The 19,573-nt window shown below is 36.4% G+C and overlaps 1 protein-coding gene and 1 long non-coding RNA gene across 4 annotated transcripts in view; one reads left to right on the top strand and one right to left on the bottom strand.

The window, feature by feature from the left end:
- LOC141570173 (uncharacterized) overlaps window positions 1–19,573 on the top strand; it is a 403,207-nt gene that overhangs the window by 51,833 nt on the left and 331,801 nt on the right. The gene's annotated exons all lie outside the window — the stretch shown is intronic.
- Window positions 1–19,573, bottom strand: part of CYYR1 (cysteine and tyrosine rich 1) — a 114,637-nt gene that overhangs the window by 28,083 nt on the left and 66,981 nt on the right. For both annotated transcript variants that reach the window (XM_019729871.3, XM_019729870.3), the window contains exon 3: window positions 6,354–6,511. In XM_019729871.3, coding sequence (XP_019585430.1) covers window positions 6,354–6,511 — 158 coding nt within the window. The remainder of the gene's footprint in view (window positions 1–6,353; window positions 6,512–19,573) is intronic.

Raw genomic sequence — 19,573 nt, 5'->3', positions numbered from 1 at the left:
ACATTGTATAAATTTAAGGTGTATGATGTATTAATTTGATCCATTTATACATTGCAATATGATTACTACCTGTTAAATTAATTGAGCAAGGAGGCCATTAGACTGAGGTGGCTCAACCAAAATCTAAGCCTGTAAATGCCTCAGAGTTACAAAATCAAAAGGCTAAGGACAATCTATCACAAATGGCCAACTTGGCTTTAAGCTCTAGCCAATCAAATAATTTCCTTTCTTTGTTTCCACACTTTCTCTATGTAAGGCAGGTTATTCTTAATCACTTCCTCTTTGGTCTGCCCAATTGGAATCAATTTTTATTCAAACTATTAAAATGTTTAATATGCCCCAGTTTATCTTTTAATATACCTTAGTGTTAGCTAACACCTCTATCACTCATGACTTTTTTGTAATGACAACTTCTAATATTATTGCTGGGAGAATGCTTTGTCCTTCACCCTCCCTCAAACCCCACTACTTGTGATTCACCTGAAACCCACTCAGAGCCCACAGAGCTTCTGGCAAGACCACTGCCTCCACCCCCAGCACACAAACACAGTCCTGCCCATTTCTCCTCTACGATGGCCTAAATGCAGTTCCTGATGAATGATATCATTAGACCCTATCATTCCCCTTCCCCTCAGATAACATCAAGACAACTCCAGTCACCATGGAAAAGACAAGCTCCTAGAGTATCCTACATTGTAGATCTTTAACTCTGGAGCCTTTACACATCTGAGCCTATTAATTTTCCAAACTTTCCCTAGCTCCTTTTACTGTGCTCAGAACCAAAGTCTGTCATCAGAGAAGCCTTTGTATCCTCACCCTCTTTTCATTCCTTGACACGTTATTGTAGCTCAGAATATGAGGAAGTTCTCTTCTGATTGTGTCTGTTTTCTCAGAGAAGTGAGATCTGCTGAGAAATCATCTCCTGAGAGTGAGAAAGGCTGAGGGGTTTTTGAGTGTTGAGAAGAGAGAAGAATTCATGAGATCATTATCTCAGAGTGGAAGTGAATATTCACTTCACTTTTCTATTTCAATTAAAATCTGATTTTCTATAAGAGGACAGCTTCCTCTGTAACAGTATGAAAGGGCTGTTTGTCTTCCAAATCCTACATCCTTTAAGGTTAAGAGGTGCACTAACCTTATAAATCTCACAGCCATTTTTCAAGCCATTATCTATTCTTCCTCTTTAAAAACCTGAGCTCTTTTGTAGCATGTGCCATGAGCTCATACTACTTTTTACTCCTTGTTATCATTATCTGTGGTTCTCTCTGCCCCAAACTCTCATTCATTGAAGATTTAGCCTGAGACACATTATCTTTTTCTGCATCATGACTTCTATTATCATTTTTAGTGATGTGGACATCCATGTGTTGAAATAAATTTCTAGCCCCAAGATGGAGCCCCTCCTGCCCAGTGTGCCACATCGGCACACAGGAACTTAGCTAACATTCATGTCTCTGTAATGTTCTGCTTGACCAGAAACTCAGGATATGTATCCAGTCAGCTAACTCCCAAACACCAAGCCAACTTTGGGCTTTATACTTCCTTCCTAGATCCTTCTCACCCAAACAAGTTTGACTGTGTGGCCCCAGCCAGTCAGATAGTTTCTACTTTTCTCTTCCTCGACCTTTATTCTTTATCTTATAAAAGCTGCCTGTCTTCTGCCCATTTTACAATTCTCTGCATGAAGACTGTCCACTTCATGAAGTGTTAAAGTTTGTTTCTATCACCTGAATTATCTTCTTTAATCATTTTCAAACACATGTAATCCTGCCTCTTAGTCCCTTGGACTTTTTGCCTTCAAAAACATTTTTCTCATAATGGTACCATTTTGTAAATCTGACCACCTCTCTTTATCTTTCTAGAAGACACATTCCAAAACATCTTGGACCTGATCTGCATTTCCAATGTACTGATGATATTTAAAAAATTTAAGCTGATATCACCTTTTTTTCTGTCTTCATGTCTTTATTCTGCTTTAATTTATGGTTCAGCATTAAAATTATTTCTGTGCATCTATTGTCAACTTTCTTATCCCTTTCTTTCCCCGTTGCCTGGTGAACTCCAACATTTTGGCTACCCCTGAATTGTATATAGGAGCTTAATTAGCTAGATAAAAATGCACAGTCATGCAGATTGATCTCACTTTAAATGAATGACCACATTGTTAAGTGTGGATGCCACTGGCAAGGCTCCGAAATTACACATTTCTTTAGGCATTTCACCACCCCTCTGTTCTCTGAGATTACTGTTTCATCTTTTTTTTCTCCTTAACTACAAACACCTCTTCAATCCACTTTCAGCATAAGACTCACTTCTTACTTCACTAATAGGCACAATCAGAAGAGACCATCCTCATATCACCAAATCCTCTGATGAGTACGTGGAAGTCTTCCCATGTTCAGCATATGTATTAATAAAGTTACCCTCATATGTTAATTCAATGATGCAAATGGAGTGTTGATTTCTTAATGAAATATTTTAAAAATTACAAGCCAGTTATTTTATAAAATGTTCCTCAACTTGGACTTGATAGATATTTGTTCATGCTAAGATTCAGGCTGTGAACTTCCAGCCAGACCATTACACAGATAAAGCTATGTCATCTTCAGAGTAACACTCAGAGATATATGATGTCCATTTTTCCTCTCTTTGGTGATATAAATTTTAACTTCTTGGTCAAGATGGTATTTAGTTTCTCCAATTTTATAGCAAGATATCTGGGAGTAGATACTTTAAGAGCATGCAAATATCCTGCTCCTCGGCAATCTTCCCTGGCCCCCTCCCGGATTTAGCATCAATGGATGATTCTTGTTCTAAGCCTTTCTTAGGATGGTTTTAGAATGAACAATTTTCCAACTCCACAACTCCTCTCTACATGTATCCTTTGGCATTTTTCTATTATCAAGAACACCCGCCTCCTTCTCCTCTCTCTCTCTCTCTCTCTCTCTCTCTTTCTCTCTCTCTCTCTCTCACACACACACACACACACACACACACACACACACACACACACACATATCTATCTTCATAAATCAGTCATTGAGGGACTCAATAATGTACTTCAAACCTTAATTTTCTTGATAGTATTGAAATCCCTTGTTTGCCCTTTGCTGATTTTTATATCTTTGCAAAGCCTTTTGTTATGATCTTTCTATATTCTTTCAGGTGCATGTCATCTAAACTTATTTCTAAAAAAGAGTTAATATGATCAATTTTCTTTGTTTACATTGAAGTTCTGGAAAGTAGTAGAAATATAAGACTTGGTAAATAATTATTATTTTTACACGGATGGTTTTAAAAATAATTGTAATTAAACAGAACTTCATTCATTCTATCCAACATGGCAGGAATAAAAAACTATTTTGGAAAGTCACTGTTCAACAAAGGTCAGGGGCGGCAGATTATATTTTCTTCATAATCTCCTCCCAGTATAGAGTAATTATGTTCACTGTGGGGTTTCCCACTGAGTGCTTTCACCAATGGATGAAATAACCTTTACTAAATTATTTTCTACTTACTTATGTAACCTTTAGGCTGTGGGACTATACAGTAACTTGGGTTATCTCAATTATCACATCTTTAATTAATGTGAGTAAAAATGTTCTATATTTCCACACATGAAAGATTTTGAAAAGCATTCAGTACTACTCTATGTTGTTTCCCCATCCTTTAAGTAAAAGCTTAATTAGTGTCTTCGAGAGGGAAATGAGAAGTAATTAAGCACATTATGTTTCGAAGACCTAGTCGTTTTGCAGTAAAAATGCTTCTACCAAAAGGTTTATTATATTTCTTGCATTATTCAGTTCCCAGAACAATGCATTTACTAAAAATGCAACATGCATCTGTGATCTGCCAGTATAGATGGTGTTACTACTATAAAGTTTTAAAAACATGTTTCTATACATAAAATAGAAACCTCAAACCCAAGAAAGCACAAGTCTTTACATTAAAATATTTTGTATGTTCTATTCTAATTTTATAATTTTTTTAAAAACATTTTAAATACACTTTTCTTGGTCAAGAAAAAGTGTATCTGGAATGTTATCTGCATGGTACTTCTTATCTTCTCTCCAATTGACTTCTCTGTCTAACTCCTCTCTGTTTTTCTCTTGGGTTATGGATCGACCAGATAAAAATGGGGAAAGGTAAAGAATGACAAATAATTCCCCCTATGTTTTCCTTATACCCCACACTAACCCCAACAATATTCTCAGTAAGTTGGGAAGATTCAGCATTGTGAATTGCTTTTGTAGTGAGTAAAAGCTAATACTCTTGGGTGGAATTTAAGGTAAATTCCCTAGGTGCTGATAAATAACTAACTCAGGTCTCGTGATGACTTGTGTTCTTCATTCCTTCAGCCATGTCTGCTGAGTGCCCATCATGTTCCAGTCCAAGTCTTATGTGCTTGGGATTGAGTAGTGAACAAAATAGACAAAGATCCCTGCCACATGCAGCTAGTGGAGGGTTGGACAATAATCAATGTAATGATTAGGTAAGCTATATGGTATATTAGAAGGTTAAAAACAGTCTGGGAGAAAATGTACAGTAAGCAGGATTGGGGTGCTGTGGGAAGGGACATATTACAATCTTAAATAGGGTGATCAGAGCAGGCCTCACTCAGAAGGTGATATTTGATCAAAGACTTGAAGCAAGAGAAAATGTGTGACTGGAGCCAGAGTGGCAAAAAGGAGAGTAGAGGAAATGAGGTTAGAGACAGAAGGGGTACAAATCATGTATTGCCTTACAGGCCCTGGTGAAGAATTTGCCTTTCACTTTGGATAAAATGAGGAACCACAGGCTCTGACTCTTCCTCTGGGGGAAATGGGAAGCCATTAGAGATTTTGAGCAGAGGAGCGATATGATCTGACCACTATTTTAAGAGGTTCACGCTGGCTACTGTGTTGAGAATAGACCCTGTGGGTCAAGGGGGGAATGCTGGGAGAGGAGTTAGGATGTTATTACAATAATAGAGGTGAGAGCTGATGGTGGCTTCTACCAGGAAAGGAACAGTGGATACTGTGAGAAGTCGTCAGATACCTTATCTATTTTGAAGATGGAGCTGAGAAGTTTTCCTGGTAGATCGCATGTAGGTTTGAAGGAAAGAGAAGAGTCAAGGATGACTCCAAGATTTTTGACTTGAGCAATTGGAAGGCTACATATGCCTTTATTTAGGAGGGCAGATGCTGCAAGTCGAGGTGGATTTGGAGTGATGGTCAGAAGTACTGATTTAGACATGTTAAATTTGAGATATCTATTAGGTATCCAAGAGGTGGATGTCTAGTAGACAGAGGGATCAAATAAAACTGTAATTCAGGAAAGAGCTTTGGAATGGAGATTATATATAACTTTGGGAGGCATTAGCATATAAATGGTACTTAATACCATGAGGCCAAATGATATAACCAAGGAAGTATATGTAGATAGATACAGGATAGAAGAAAAGATTGAGCCTTAAGGCACTCCAACATGAAGATTGGAGAAGAGGAAGAACTGATAAAGGAGGAACAGGAGAAATTGTTATTCTCACATTTATCTGAAATTTGCTCCCTCAAATTGAAGATAGGGAAAAGTTTAGAAAAGGAAGGAAGGATTAGGGAATTGATACAGAAGACAGATTGCACGTAGAAGGTACCCTCTCCTTTTCTACAGGGACTGAGAGAAAGGATGTGAGTGTGGATAGGAAATTATCTTCCTAAGGATGTGTTAAATATAGAACTTGACTCTTTTTTACATGTCAAATTGTACATATACAGATTGACTTAGAAAGCGCTATTGAAATCACCTAATGCAAAACTCAGTATTCTATTTATGGAGTCATATTTATATGTGGAACTTCTAGCAGATGCTCTTGTCAAATTATTAATATATCACCTTTGCTCTTCGTTGAGAATTTTAATATTATGTTATAATTGTGTTCTTTGCATAAGGAGCATACATAAAAACTTTCTTCCATCCTTTTTCTCAAAACATACATAACTATTGAATCAGATGTCAGCTCATTCAGACATGTAACATACTTTCTCTACAAATGTTTGTCAGAACTCACTGGCAGATAGACGAAGTGGATGTAACTTGTCTGTTTCTCTTAACTCTAGCTGATCGGTAATTGTAGTCAATGAGACAATCATTGAAAATATGAATCTCTTCAAATCTGAGGTAGATTTTATGATTTAGAGCTAAGTGATCTCCATTGAAAGCTGGAGTTTCAATCTACATTAATTTAGAAATACACTCCACACTTGGAGATTATTCCAGTGAGTCTTTAATGTTTCCTCTCCCCAAGTAGGAGTCAGTTATTAGCATAACTAAGACATCGGACTTTTCTTTGAGAAGGAGTAAGCCATTTTGCTTACCAGGATAGGAGGAGGTGGCATTAATGTGACCGGTCCGGATGACCCCCACCCTGGTCCCGCGGCTGTTTTTCATGCACATGCAGATGCATATGGCGATTCCAGCAATGACACCCATGATAAATACAATTCCAAACACGATGCCAGCAATTGCCGTGCCCCTAAAAAGGATAAACAAAAGTACATTTATTGAAAAGTCTCGTAGGATTCTTCAGCCTTTCAGATACAGCTCAATGACTATATGACGAGTACTTCTTTTCAAATGTCCTTAAAGATAATGTTAAAAAAAATAAAAAGGATAATTCTCTGAATCAGTTAACAGTCTTCTGTATTTCAATGGATAAGAAAAGAGCTATAAACCTTTAGGAAATATCCTTCCAGAACAGTAAACCCATCATTCAGATTCTGGTTTTAAAAATTTATGTATTTATGCAAAGCACAATTCTCCAGATATGCTCTTTAAAATAATAATTAAAAGAAAACATTCTGTTGTGTACTTAAACAGCAAAGAATTTATCTATTTTCTGTAGAATGTCTGCATTTAATGAACACAGCTTGATAATTGCCAAAATAATAAATAAAATTTAACATTTATTCTGATTAAAACTCTTCATAAAGTAGAACTACAGTTTTTTTCTTGACAAAACAAAGGAAGCCAAACATTTAAAAAAATTATACAGAGACCAATTATGGCAAACAGTATTTCCATTAAATTCAGGAACAATGTAAGCAAAACTTCTATTTTATCAATGTTAATGTTTTTGTCCAGAAAGTTTTTTCTCATGCAAGGAAATCACAGAAAGAAAAAAAAAAGTACTGCATGAAAGAGTCAAAATTATCATTATGTGTAGATAATATGATTTGTTGGAGTCTATATTTGTTCACCATTTTGGAAAGTAACAGGGAAATCTTTATCAAAATGTAAAATTTCAACAGGCATTATCATTTATAGCAATGCTTCCTAAGGAAATACAGCCCACGTGCACACACAAAAGGTACCAAGGATGTTCATCCAAGTGTTGTTACTACATGCAAAATATCAGAAACACCCTAGTGTTCATAAAAAGGGGATTGACAAAAAGAAGAAACTATGATACATCGGAGAATGAATCCTATATAATGATTGAAAAGGGTGATGAGGTCCACGTGGATTGATATGTTCATGACACATGATTAACTTAGAAATAATACTACAAATGAAAAGGCAAGTATTAACAGACTAATACCAGTAATGAGGTAAATCGTAATTTTACATGTCAAATTTTTGAATGTATAGACAGTGATTATCTTGTAGAATGGGAAAAAAGAAAAAATTGTATACTCCCCAGAAGCAATCATTCAACTCTTTCAGACATTTTTTAGTATCTCTCTTCCTATTTGTCAGTAATATATTACATTCCTTTATTTTTGAAATTTTTATTTTTACATATTTCTAGTGGCTTATCTTATAGTTTTGGAGCCGTATATCTCTTGGAAAAACTTTTGTCTTCCATTAAATTAGTCATCAATATTTTTAGTACCATGCTATTACTTACTGCTGAGCCAAGTAATGTACCATGGCTATCTCACACAAATTTTTTAAAGCTATTTCCATGAATTCCCATTTTTCCATATACCTGTTGCTATTCCTGTCCCCCTCCAAATTCTTAGAAATCCTTAAAACAATGATCAGTTATTTTAAAACACTCAAACACAGTAAAAATTACTTTATCAGTTCTGTTTTGTCCCCATGGTGATTTCCCTTGTAACCTGTCAACTCCAGGGGTTCCTTTTGAATCTGGAACTGTTTCTAAGACCTGCTTGGTGGTCTGTGGATGTCTAGGTTTTGGACCCCATTCTTGCTCTTTTTTGGTGAACTGCCCTGTTTGCTGAAGCACATTCTTGAATGACTTCTTAAAGAAAGGTTCAAGGGAGATAGATGTTTAAGAGTGCTTTCATGCTCGAAAATGACTTAATACTATACTCACTCAATTGATAGTTTGGCTGGGTATGGAATTCTAAGGTGAAAGACATTAGTTTTCAGAAATATGAAGGCATTGTTCATTGTCTTCTAGAATTTGGTACTGCTATAGAGAAATCTTGTAGAATTCTAATTACTTTCCTTTGTGTGTTACTGTTTTCTTTCTGAATTTCTTAGCATTTTCTTTTTACTCTTACTATGTTTCCCCCCAAAACAACACTGGGTCTTATATTAAATTTTGCTCCAAAAGACACATTACGGCTTATGTTCAGAGGATGTTATCCTAAAAAATCATGCTAGGGCTTATTTTCCGGTTAGGTCTTATTTTCAGGGAAACACGGTAGTCTTCTGAAATTCCACAATGTGCTTAGATTTTGAACAAATTATTTTGCCAGGCCCTTAGGATTTTTCATGTCTGAGACTCATGTTGTTCTTGAAGCCATTCCATAAGTTAATAATTTCTTTTTCACTATTTTCTCTGTTTCTCTTTCTGGAAGCCTATTCTGAAATAAGCGTCTGAACTTCCTGGATAAATTCTCTAATTTTTCTCATTTCTGTTTGTTTTTTTGAACTACTTTCTGGCAGTTTCACTGACTTTATCTTACAGTGTTTTATTGAGCTTTTAAATTTCAGCTATCATATTTTTAATTTCCAGCTGCTCTATCTTATCCTCTGTCGCAACCTTCCTTCTTAAAGTGTCTTGTTTTGCTTTCATGGATGTAATTTTATTTTTTCTCTTAATCTCTGAAGGTACTAATGATAAATTATTTGAAATTTTCTTTATTCTTTGTATTTCCTCTATCCTATTTAGGTTCATTTTATTGATTGTTCATTTTGATCTGTTCCATGTTTGACATTTTGGTGATCCCTGAATCTCCTCTTATTTTTAAAAGAGGCACTAAATATCTGCTTGGAAGTTCAGTGTGCAAGGTCAGCATTAGACATGTGAATTTCACCTGAGGTCAGTTCCTATAGTTCTATTTCTTGGAGGATGTTCATTTTTCTCTTTAAAAGGGTGCTCCAATTTCATACTTGTGGAGTATCAGCTGGGCTTCTAGTATCTTGGAGCCTGGGGTTTTACCCATTATGGGTATGACCTTTCACAGAAACCCCATGCTTTCAGCTCAGAAACTCAGTCTCACTTTGCTGTGACTGTGGAGGTTTTCAAGATAAATCTTCATTAAAAAAAATAAATAAAAATCATGTGGTTTAAGAGCTTGACTTTGGAAGCCAGACTGCCTGGGTTCCAACTGTAGCTGCTAACCCCACCCCCCACCCCAGTTTTCTTAATGACACGTAGGTCAGTTTGGTTTATCTGACTCTCCTCCCAAATTTCATGTCATAAAATATCTATGCTCATGGATCGCTTATGAGATCAGGCATTATTCTTAGTGCAATTTGAACATTCATGGTATACTTTTTTAAGACATGTCCATAATCTCTTATTTCAAACCCTTGTGGCCAGACATGTCTTACAAGTCAGGAATTTTCAGGTTTTGGAAAGGGAATACAGTAATACATTGTATATTGTATAATGCTCCCAGAGCAAGCATCCTGAGCACAGCACATTTATATTTCTGCAGTAAAGTTGGGAATATTAACACTTGTGGATTACACAGAGACTGGAAAGAAGCCCCAGGTTTGTTCAGGTCCAGTCTTGCTTCCAATGGAGCCATATCAAACCATTAACTTTCCAGAGTTTATTAAGGATTTTGGACAAGGAATTGTGAACCTGTATTTGTACTTTTCAGAAGATATTTTCTCTCTCTGACCTTTTCCACTCACTTTAAAACAAACAAACAAACAAATACAGAATACCATTAAGAATTCCAATAGGCTCCTTTAAAATATTCCTATATGCATTTTAACTTTGTTAGTAAATTATGAAAGCAGAATGTGAGATATATCTGGATGTGCTGCTATTCGTAATTAAGAAGGGAAGAGTCTAGCAGCTTAATAGATAAGTTTTTTCAAGAAAAAAGATTTATCAGAGATATTTCAAATAAGAAAACTAAAAGCAATCTGGAAACCTCCTTTATAATTGTAATTTTCAGGTCTAAATAAGAGGTCTAAATTGGAACTTAATATATGTTCCAGAAACAGTCAATAGCCCAATTATTCCAGGCATACAGTTTCTTAAGTATGTAGTATAGAAAATGTTGATATCAAATTGGGATATGCTTATATTCATTAATCCTTTTTTAAATAGTGGAAAGTAGAAAATTAGTCACATTTTGCTTCCTTGTTGGCAGCTCCAACAAAAGTGCTTGCCCTTGAGGTCAATAATAAGGTTGCAAATAATGTATTAAATTAGGTTTTTGATTAAATCATGATTTTGGGGTCCTTGATCCTTTGATACCCATTAAGAACTGTAAATCAGTTATTTAAGACATGGCAAATATAAATTTTATAGCATTCTTTATCGTTATTAATTAAAAGAAGCAATAAACAAACTAACCTATCTGCATATAAATAATTTGGTTTTGGTTTAGTCAACTATTAGAAAGAGTCAAGCTATTAATGTGAGAAATTTGGCATCATAAAAACTTTGAAAAAAATTTAGGGAATTTTATTTTTGGAAAAAACGTATTTCAGGGTGTGTGTGTTTTCTGGTTACCAGAAAGGCCAAAGCATGATTAGAGGGTTGGAACTTTCAGCCTCACTCTGACCTCTGGGGCAGGGAGCAGTGGTGAGAGATTGAGATATTCACCAATGGACAATGATTTAATCAATCATAGCCACCCAAGGGAAGCTCCATTAAAAACCCTTACATGATGGGCTCAGAGTTTATGGGTTGGTGAACACGCTATGTTGCTGGAAGGGCAGAGAACCTAGAGAGGTCACAGGAGCTCTGGAAGCTCTATTCCCCTTCCCCCCATACCTTGCCCTATGCATCCTTTTCGTTTGGCTGTTCCTGAGTTTTATCTTTTATATTAGGTTGGTGCAAAAGTAATTGTGGTTGAAAAGGTTAAAAATAATTGCAAAAATGGCAGGTACTTTTGCATCAACCTAATAATAAACTAGTGATCTATTAATAGTAAGTATAGTGTTTTCCTGAGTCCTGTGAATTGTTCTAGAAATTAATCAAACCTAAAGGAAGAGGTTGTGGGCATCCCTGACTTTGTAGCCATGTTGGATGGAAGTGCAGGTAATCTGGGGACTCAATAACTGTGACCTGTATCTGGAGTGAGGTCACATCTTATGGGACTGAGCCCTTAAAACTGTGGAGTCTGACACGAACCCGGAGTTAGTGTCAGAATTCAATTGAATTGTAGGACATTCAGTTGCTATGAGAATTGGTTGGTGTCAGGAGGAAAAACGCCCCACAGACTTCCTTCTCTGTCCTCCAAAATTCTTTGTAGGTGCATGTATTTCTGTGTGCTGATTAGCTCCATGGGTGGGTACTGACCACTTGAAAATGAAAAATTGCTAATGAAATTGAAAATTTGTGCCAAAAAGAAACTTTATAATCAAGATATTAAAGGTATTTGTAGTGGCTCTAATGATGCTATGAAACTGGTTTATAACAGGGCTCAGAGATAATATGTTTCATTCCATAAAGAACTTTTGATAAGTAAAAAAGATTTTGGTATGGTTGCAATTGTTACAGTAACATTTACAACACACTTTTAGACTCAGAACTGCTATACAGTAACTTAATATAAACATGTTGACATGGTTTTACTGTTAAATAATGTTTAAGGTAAATAGTAGATATGAAAAAAAATCATTGTAGTGTTTCCCTTCTTCTCTGACGTGACCAATTTACAAAAGCATTTTATAAAACAGTGTAATAGAAAGGACTTATGAATATTCTTGCAATAATTTAATAACTTTAGTCCCAATAAAATAGGAAAATAAAAAAAGGCCACAGAGATATTTGATGCCCATAAAAGATGAGGGCAGAATTACAGAGTATGCCCATTAGGAGAAACCTTTGATATGGATGAAGAGTTTTTAAGGAGTACATAAATGAGAGGTAAAATTTTTAGAAGAAAGTTTTCTGGAAAAAATGACCACAATTTTAAAAGAATTAACTTAAAATGAGTTCATTTCCTATTATAATGAAAAACATAGTTAAAAGTGAAGGGACAGCATTTTAATATTTTTACCAAGAAGGGAATATTAAACAGTCCTACTTATTTTATGATAATTCATGTGTAACGAATGAAAGCAGTAGAAAAATATTGTTCCACACTGTAGGGATGAAAGTAAAATGCACAAATGAGAAAAGCAAAACTTGGCAAAATTCTTCTTCAGACTATTCCATTTTCTTAAAAAAATCATTCTTTTGGCCAATTCATTAAAATATTGTAATACAATATTTTCATGGTCATGAGTTTTCAAAACCAATATTGTATTCTAAACTTATTGGCAATTTTAAAGGTATATAATTTAGTAAAACTTTGACTTGCTTCTTTTAAATGTGATACTTTTTTTTTCTGTTGCTTTGCTAAATCATTACAGAATGGTAAGAATAGAAAGCAAACTTAAGGAAGTATCATTTTCAATATTAAGAATACATTGTTTTATAACTTCCATTATTAACAATAGGCCTCCAGAACTACCTGTATCTGTATGTGTATACCTATATCTAGCTACATATGTCTATACATATATCAAATAAGACAATTACAATTTCATGTAGTTAAATTATTACTATGCATAAATATTGTTACAATCCCATGGGTAAAATGTGAATGGAAGGTAAAAACACCAATCCATATGATTTTCCCAATAGGTCTACATTATTTGCAAAAATATCCTATAAAATTCAGATACGCTAAAGATGTTTATTTTGCATTTTTTTCATGCTAGTCCTTCTCCCTAATAACTTCCCTCAATAAATCTTTCCTGGGCTTTATAGGTAACTTCCCTGTTATCCTCAGAATAATAAAATTAGAAACTAACATTTCTCTAAATGAATAAATTTACCTGATTTACTGACTCTACCCCTTCTAGAAGATAGTTGTTAAGTAAAATATGTTGTGACATAACTCAAGAAAACTTCTTATTCGATGGCTGAAATGGGCTTTTTGTCTCTTCTTCCTCATCTACTCTCCATCCTTCTTTCTGAAATATGAATGTAATGGCTGAGCTCTAGTCTCCTGAGGACATTCTGCCTAGGGATGGAGCAAGTATGAATTCGATGGAATGGAATGTGTGTCCCTAATAACTATATGGAAATGCTCTATCAGCCCTGAGTTGCCTGTCTGTGGATTTCCTTTACATGAGAGAGAAACGATTTAAATTTTTTTTCATTAAAACCTGTTTTAATTTTCAGTGTGTGTGTGTGTGTGTGTGTGTGTGTGTGTATTTGTATTTTACTTAGGAAAACAGGAATCTGAGTAAGGATTCCCAGAATTATATTGATATGTTCTGTATAGTGTATGTATTCCAAATGTCATTATCTGATTAGTTGCCAATATAACCTTGAGATAGCACAACATAACAGAATGTCGAAGTCTAAATGCAATCATTCATAGTTACAAAAGTTTCCAGAACATTTTTGTGCAATATACATGGATGTGATTAATTTCATTGTTTAGTTAACAGCAATATTTGGAAAAGTAGTACTGACCCACACTTAAATCAGCTTAATTTTCATGGCATGTCCTTGTGGTGTTTGATTTATTCCTGTTATTATGTCTGCAATTCTAAACGGCTGCCACTAGATAGCAACGCTCATGAAATACAGTATAGATTGCACATCTGTCATGTTTTAGGCACTGTTCTGAGTGATGGGATACAAAGTTGAATGATACATAGTACCTTGAAGGATTTTAGAGCCATACATGGGGTAGTAAGCAAAGAGAGACTTTGAAGGTCAATTATCTCCAAGCATAGAAGATTCAGAAAAGAAAACAATTAAAGAACTTTCCTACTCAGCAAAAGAGAATTGTTTCTTTTTTTAAAACAACAATATGAATGTAATAAACTAAAAAGAGTAGTAATGATTTCTTAATACTTCTTAGTTGCATATACAGTTTTTTGACCCGGAAGATGATCTTGTGAAATAGAATCCAACCCACTTATTTTACGAGCAAGAAAACCAAATCTGTGAGAGGCTAAAATATATGTCTTCTAGTTTGTTTCCTGGTATAGAATAGACCTCAATGGTCCTGATTTCCACCCCAGAACTGTTTATACTGCAATGGACTGCCTTGCTCACGTTCTCTCATTCACGCAGCATTTGTTTGTGGAGTCGCTTCACTCTTCCAGATATGCTACGAAACACTAGGCATGTAAAAAATAAACCAATTCTTGCTGGGAAGCAGAGAAGAAGAGGAGAAAAAGGATTCGTGGAATGGTTGGGAAATTGAAGCTCTGAGACCTGGTGACTGGTTGAATTGGGGAGTAAGTGAGAGGCCAGAGTGTAGAATGTTCCATGTCGGTGATGCCCCGTGCTGCACAATAGACAGTTCATAAAAATGTGTTGAAATGAAGACTTTGTGAGACATGCAATCATAAGCTAGATTTAAACAGAAACAGCCCCTGCATAGAGGTTTCCCTGCCTTCTGCCTTCCAAACCTAAAATTTCCCAATTACTTCCAGATATAATTCTCTCATTTCTAATGCTTTGCCACAGTTCACCCTTTTGAAGTAACCTTTGCTGAAACTTCACACAGAGCTAATTACCTTAACTTACAATGATTGCTTTAGACAGGATTTTTCTTCTTTTTCTTTCTGTAGCTTTTTATCATAGTTTGAGTGGGAAAAAAGTCACAAAGCAGTTCTTTTAGCAATGACTACAAGGATTTCTACTGAGAGTCTATTTGTTGAGATTTAAGTCCTGAGAGCATATAAGACTTAAGAGACTGAATCTGATTATGAAAATGCAGAACCCTCCGAGTAATCTGCTTTCCTTTCCATTGACTCCAGCCTAGAGAGCTTCAAATAAACATGGGAGCTCACACAGTTATTGACCTGACAGAATAGCAGTTACCTTTCAGGCTTAGACATTTGAAAACTTAATAAGGTTCCTGTAGGAGTCGGGTGGATGCTGGAGGTTGCAATCCTTTCCAATGTAACTGCCGGAGCAGGTAACAGACAACGGAGGCATGACAGAATCCTGGCAGTGAGCCCACAGGCTGTCACACCCAATAGATCCTCCTGCGGCTCTGCCAACTGCTAGACTGTACATCACGAGCTGGCCTGCCCACCCAACAACTGTGATGCTCTTCCTGGACCCTAACAAGGATTCATGCTCTGCTGAGACAAGCCTGTGACTGATCACCATCTGCCCGGGAGATTGCCTATTCTAGACCTGCAGTGATTTGCTCAGTCCTGACATTTATCATCTGCAGACAATTCTCACAAGCTCATGGCTTCCCAGACACCAATGCTACTGCCTGATCACACCCATCGGGAGGCCTTGCTCACAACCTTACCTGTGCCCATCTGATGTTGGTCGGAACCATCACATCTTGACTTCCTCATAGGATGGAGCCTCATGCTCATTTTAGTGACCCTTCATGTCATTCACAAGCAATACATCGTCATGCTAGCATCACTGTCATCGTCTCTCACTGTAGATGGCTGCCTCTACATAGCTCCAGCTTCTGAGTTTTGTGCCTTCTAATTATCTGTGACAGAAAAACGGATTTCAACCATGTCTCATTCCAGTAGATAAGATCCCAGTGAAGGAATGTGATCGGTCCAGCTAGACTGAGGACCCAGCTCGGGATCAATCCACTTGGCCACGGCCAGGAATATTGCGATTGGCCCAGCTTGGGTCATTGTTTGTCCCCAGGCCTGAATTATGTAAATGGGGAAAGGCATGAAGGAAATAGAGATGGTGGATTTAGGAATAGCAAGGGGTTTGACAGACATGACACAGGTATTCCCACACACTATAACTTTGTATAGTTGGCATTATTAGGAGTCCAGGTCCAAGTTTGAGTTTATAGATGTGAGCTAGAATTATAAAGAATGAAGGACAGGTAGAGACAAAGGATTCCAAATCTCAGCTCTGTCCATGCTTCACCTAAATGTGGAAGTTGTACCGCTAAGTCAGAAAGGTAACTTGAGGCAAGTTTGCAGGTGTGGAACTCTGAGGAGTCCTAGCGGCCATCTGTTCTAGAAGGCTTTATTTAAAAAAAAAAAAATCATTTAATCTCAAGGTGGAAGGAATCATAAATTATGCAACAGCAAACATTTTTTAGTATCTTCTCTAGCCTAGATATGATGTTGGAGATTCAAGGAAGATGAAGCCTGGGGAAACCACAGACATACATGCATGCAATTATAACACACAGCATTAAGTGGACATGGGGGAAGCACAGGCCACGTTCAGTTGCAGCAGAAGATAACACCTAATCCAGATGTGTTAGCATGTGTGCAGGCATGTGTGAGTGCGCGTGTAGAGAGTAGAGACTGGGTGTGTGTGAGTAGAGAGACGGTATGCGTGAGAATATATGTGAGTGAAAAAGGGTGTGGGTGTATACAAGTATGTTTATTTGAGGGGGTGCTTGAGTCTAGCTTCCTGAGGCCGTAACCCCTTCTGAATCTTAAAGGAAGGTTAGGAATTAATCAAAATGAATTGAGGGGATTAGAGCAGAAGCACATTTCAAATCAAAAGAACAACATATAAATTCCATAGGAATGCAATATATCATGATGTGTTTAAGGGACCATGAAAAGTTGAGAGTTGCTGGAAGAGAAAATAAGGAGGTGAGGCTGGAGAATAAGAAGGGGGTTGGAGGGCCGATTGGGGGGTCTTCAATAACACAGTAAAGAAGTTGGTCATTTTTTTTTGGAGTATATGGAAAACAAGCAAAAAGCTATAAGCATGGATCAGTCTAAGAGGAATGTGGAGAGTGGATTTGAAGGGTACCAGACTGTGCCTAGGCCTCCCTATTAAAAGATCATTGTAATTATCTGGGCAAAACACGGTGAAAGACTGAAACTGATAAGGCAGTGGGGCAGGGAAAAAGGTGGGGAGGAGGGAGTTCAAGAACGTAGAAGGTAACATCAGTGGTGCCTTAAGGTCAAGTTCAAACTCCTAAAGGATTGTTGTAATTGTATGCTATATCCAACCACCAAAGCTTTTGGACATTCCCAGTACTTAAAGTCATTATGTCTGGAGGCAGCTTATTCCATTATGGAACAATACCGTGTGTGTGACACTACAGTATGATTTAGTTCACCAGATCTGTTGCATCCAAAGAAGGAACCTTTACAGAGGGAAAGCTCTGATCTTCTATAGGAAAGAAGGGAAGTGTCAGGCCCGGAAAGTATTGCAGAGAAGGCAGAAGATAAACTTCGCTTACCCTTGTTGCTTATTGGTCTGACTTTAACTGAGTGTATTTTACAAAATGAATATGTTTATAAAAGGCATATGTACTCTTTAATATTGTATTACATAAACTTTTAGCAGAAAGAGCATGCATAGGTAAGAGATTTGCTTTATTTGTATAATCCATCAACTCTTAATTGTCCTTCTCTGAAACCAATGTCCCTAAACCTCCATAAAACATAATAGTCTGTGAGTTATTCTTAGATTGCTTCATGCAGTCTGATCGTCCGATCCAGGTCTTTGTACAGTTAAAATCTAATTGGATCAGAGAATGAATGCCTGAGGCCCCCTGCCCCCAGCTCCTCTGTACCACAACTAATTAGCAGAAACTCCACTTTAAAAACATTGCTGCTGTAGGTCAAGAAAGGAAAGCAAAGCAGAGGTGGAAATCTCAGCCTAATGAAGATGCAAAAAAAGATGAGAAGAGTTTTAAATTTTAGTGTGATAATTAATTACAGTCCATAAGAACCAAGTTCTATGAACACTGGCTAATTGTAATTTAAGTTGGATTCATTCACACAAATCTCTCCCCCAGTATCACTTCCAATTCTGAGATATCTTGTTCAGGAATCCTTATTTATTGTCAGTTTAAGCAACAGTCTCAAGTCTGTGGAGATGTAATAATCATCCAGGTAGTAGTAAATGTTTTATCTAAATAATTGTAACTGCATGTACTCATTTATATCATCTAGCCAGCTCTTACTTATTTCTACATTGGAAAAATATAGTTTTGTCTCAAAGATCTTGGCAAAAATGGCTATGCTTTGACACAATAGTTGGTTTGGAACATAGCTTATATGATATGTTTTTAAAGAGCATAAGTGAGCGGAAAATCGGATTAATTCTGTGCGTTTTTAGGAGCAGCTATTATAATGTGTTGAATGTTTCACTGTGTTCTTTGAAATTGCAATAGGCCAGGAGGCTACTCACTCTTATTGCCATGCAAGTTATAGGCAGTTGTGCTGGATTTGAACCATCAGAGTGGTGTCACACCAGTTTTGTCTCTTTTGTATGTCTCAGAAGTCAGTTACACTTCATCCTGTTCCATCAATTAGGACAGGCAAAAGCAAGGGGAGCTAGACTGAGAAATAGCAGTTCTCTTACTGGGGAGAAAAAAATTAACTAATACAAGTTGGGGTAGCCTGGCGAAATAAGGCAAACTGAAGTTATACAAGTAATTACTGCCAGTGTAGACAGGCAGAATAACAAATTACAATGTGGGTCATCACTGCAGATGAAAGATTCTTCTGATTAAAGTAATGCAGATTGGGTAGAGAGAGAGACAGATCCAACAGGGAGAACACAGCATCAGGGGATTATGGGGATAATAATCTTTAATACCACAGATTCATCTAAGGCAGGTGAGTGCTGGCAGTAGGGTTGTGGCAGAGACAGTAAGCTTCCCAGCTTCCTGTGCATCCTGGAGAGGAGGGGCTGTGTGATTACCATATTTTTCTGTGTATAATGCACACTTTTTTGGGTCCAAATTTGTGAGTGGAAAATAAGGATATGCATTATATATGGGTAGTACTAATTCCGTATCTATATACATGTTTTTATTTTATTTATGCTTATGAGTTAAAAGTGTAACTCTAGAAATCAGCGATATCCGTATGCAAAATATTACCCTGGAATATGGTAATCGGTTTTGGTGAACTTATGACGAACTTGCAACGACAAAGAGTTCTTGGCCTTCTATGATGTGTAAATATCAGAAATTTGTTACTGATATATAAAATTTCTTGTACCTTGTACCTGTTCTTGTGTTTTGTAATTATTTGTTACATAAAATTTCTTGTATCATAATATGTTAAAAAATAAATGCTAAAGTTCCTGTATAATACAAAAAACAAGTACCTAAATGTAAACAAATAAAAATTTGAATTAAAAAAATTAAAACAAAAGATTTTTTCCCCTGAAAGTTTGGGCCAAAAATGTGGGTGATCATTATACATAGGAGCACAT

Source organism: Rhinolophus sinicus, chromosome 17 (genome assembly GCF_057876585.1).
Source record: "Rhinolophus sinicus isolate RSI-liver-muscle chromosome 17, RSI-T2T, whole genome shotgun sequence".
NCBI lineage: Eukaryota > Metazoa > Chordata > Mammalia > Chiroptera > Rhinolophidae > Rhinolophus > Rhinolophus sinicus.
Note: the sequence above shows the minus strand (reverse complement) of the source record. Positions and strands in the feature narration are given on the sequence as shown.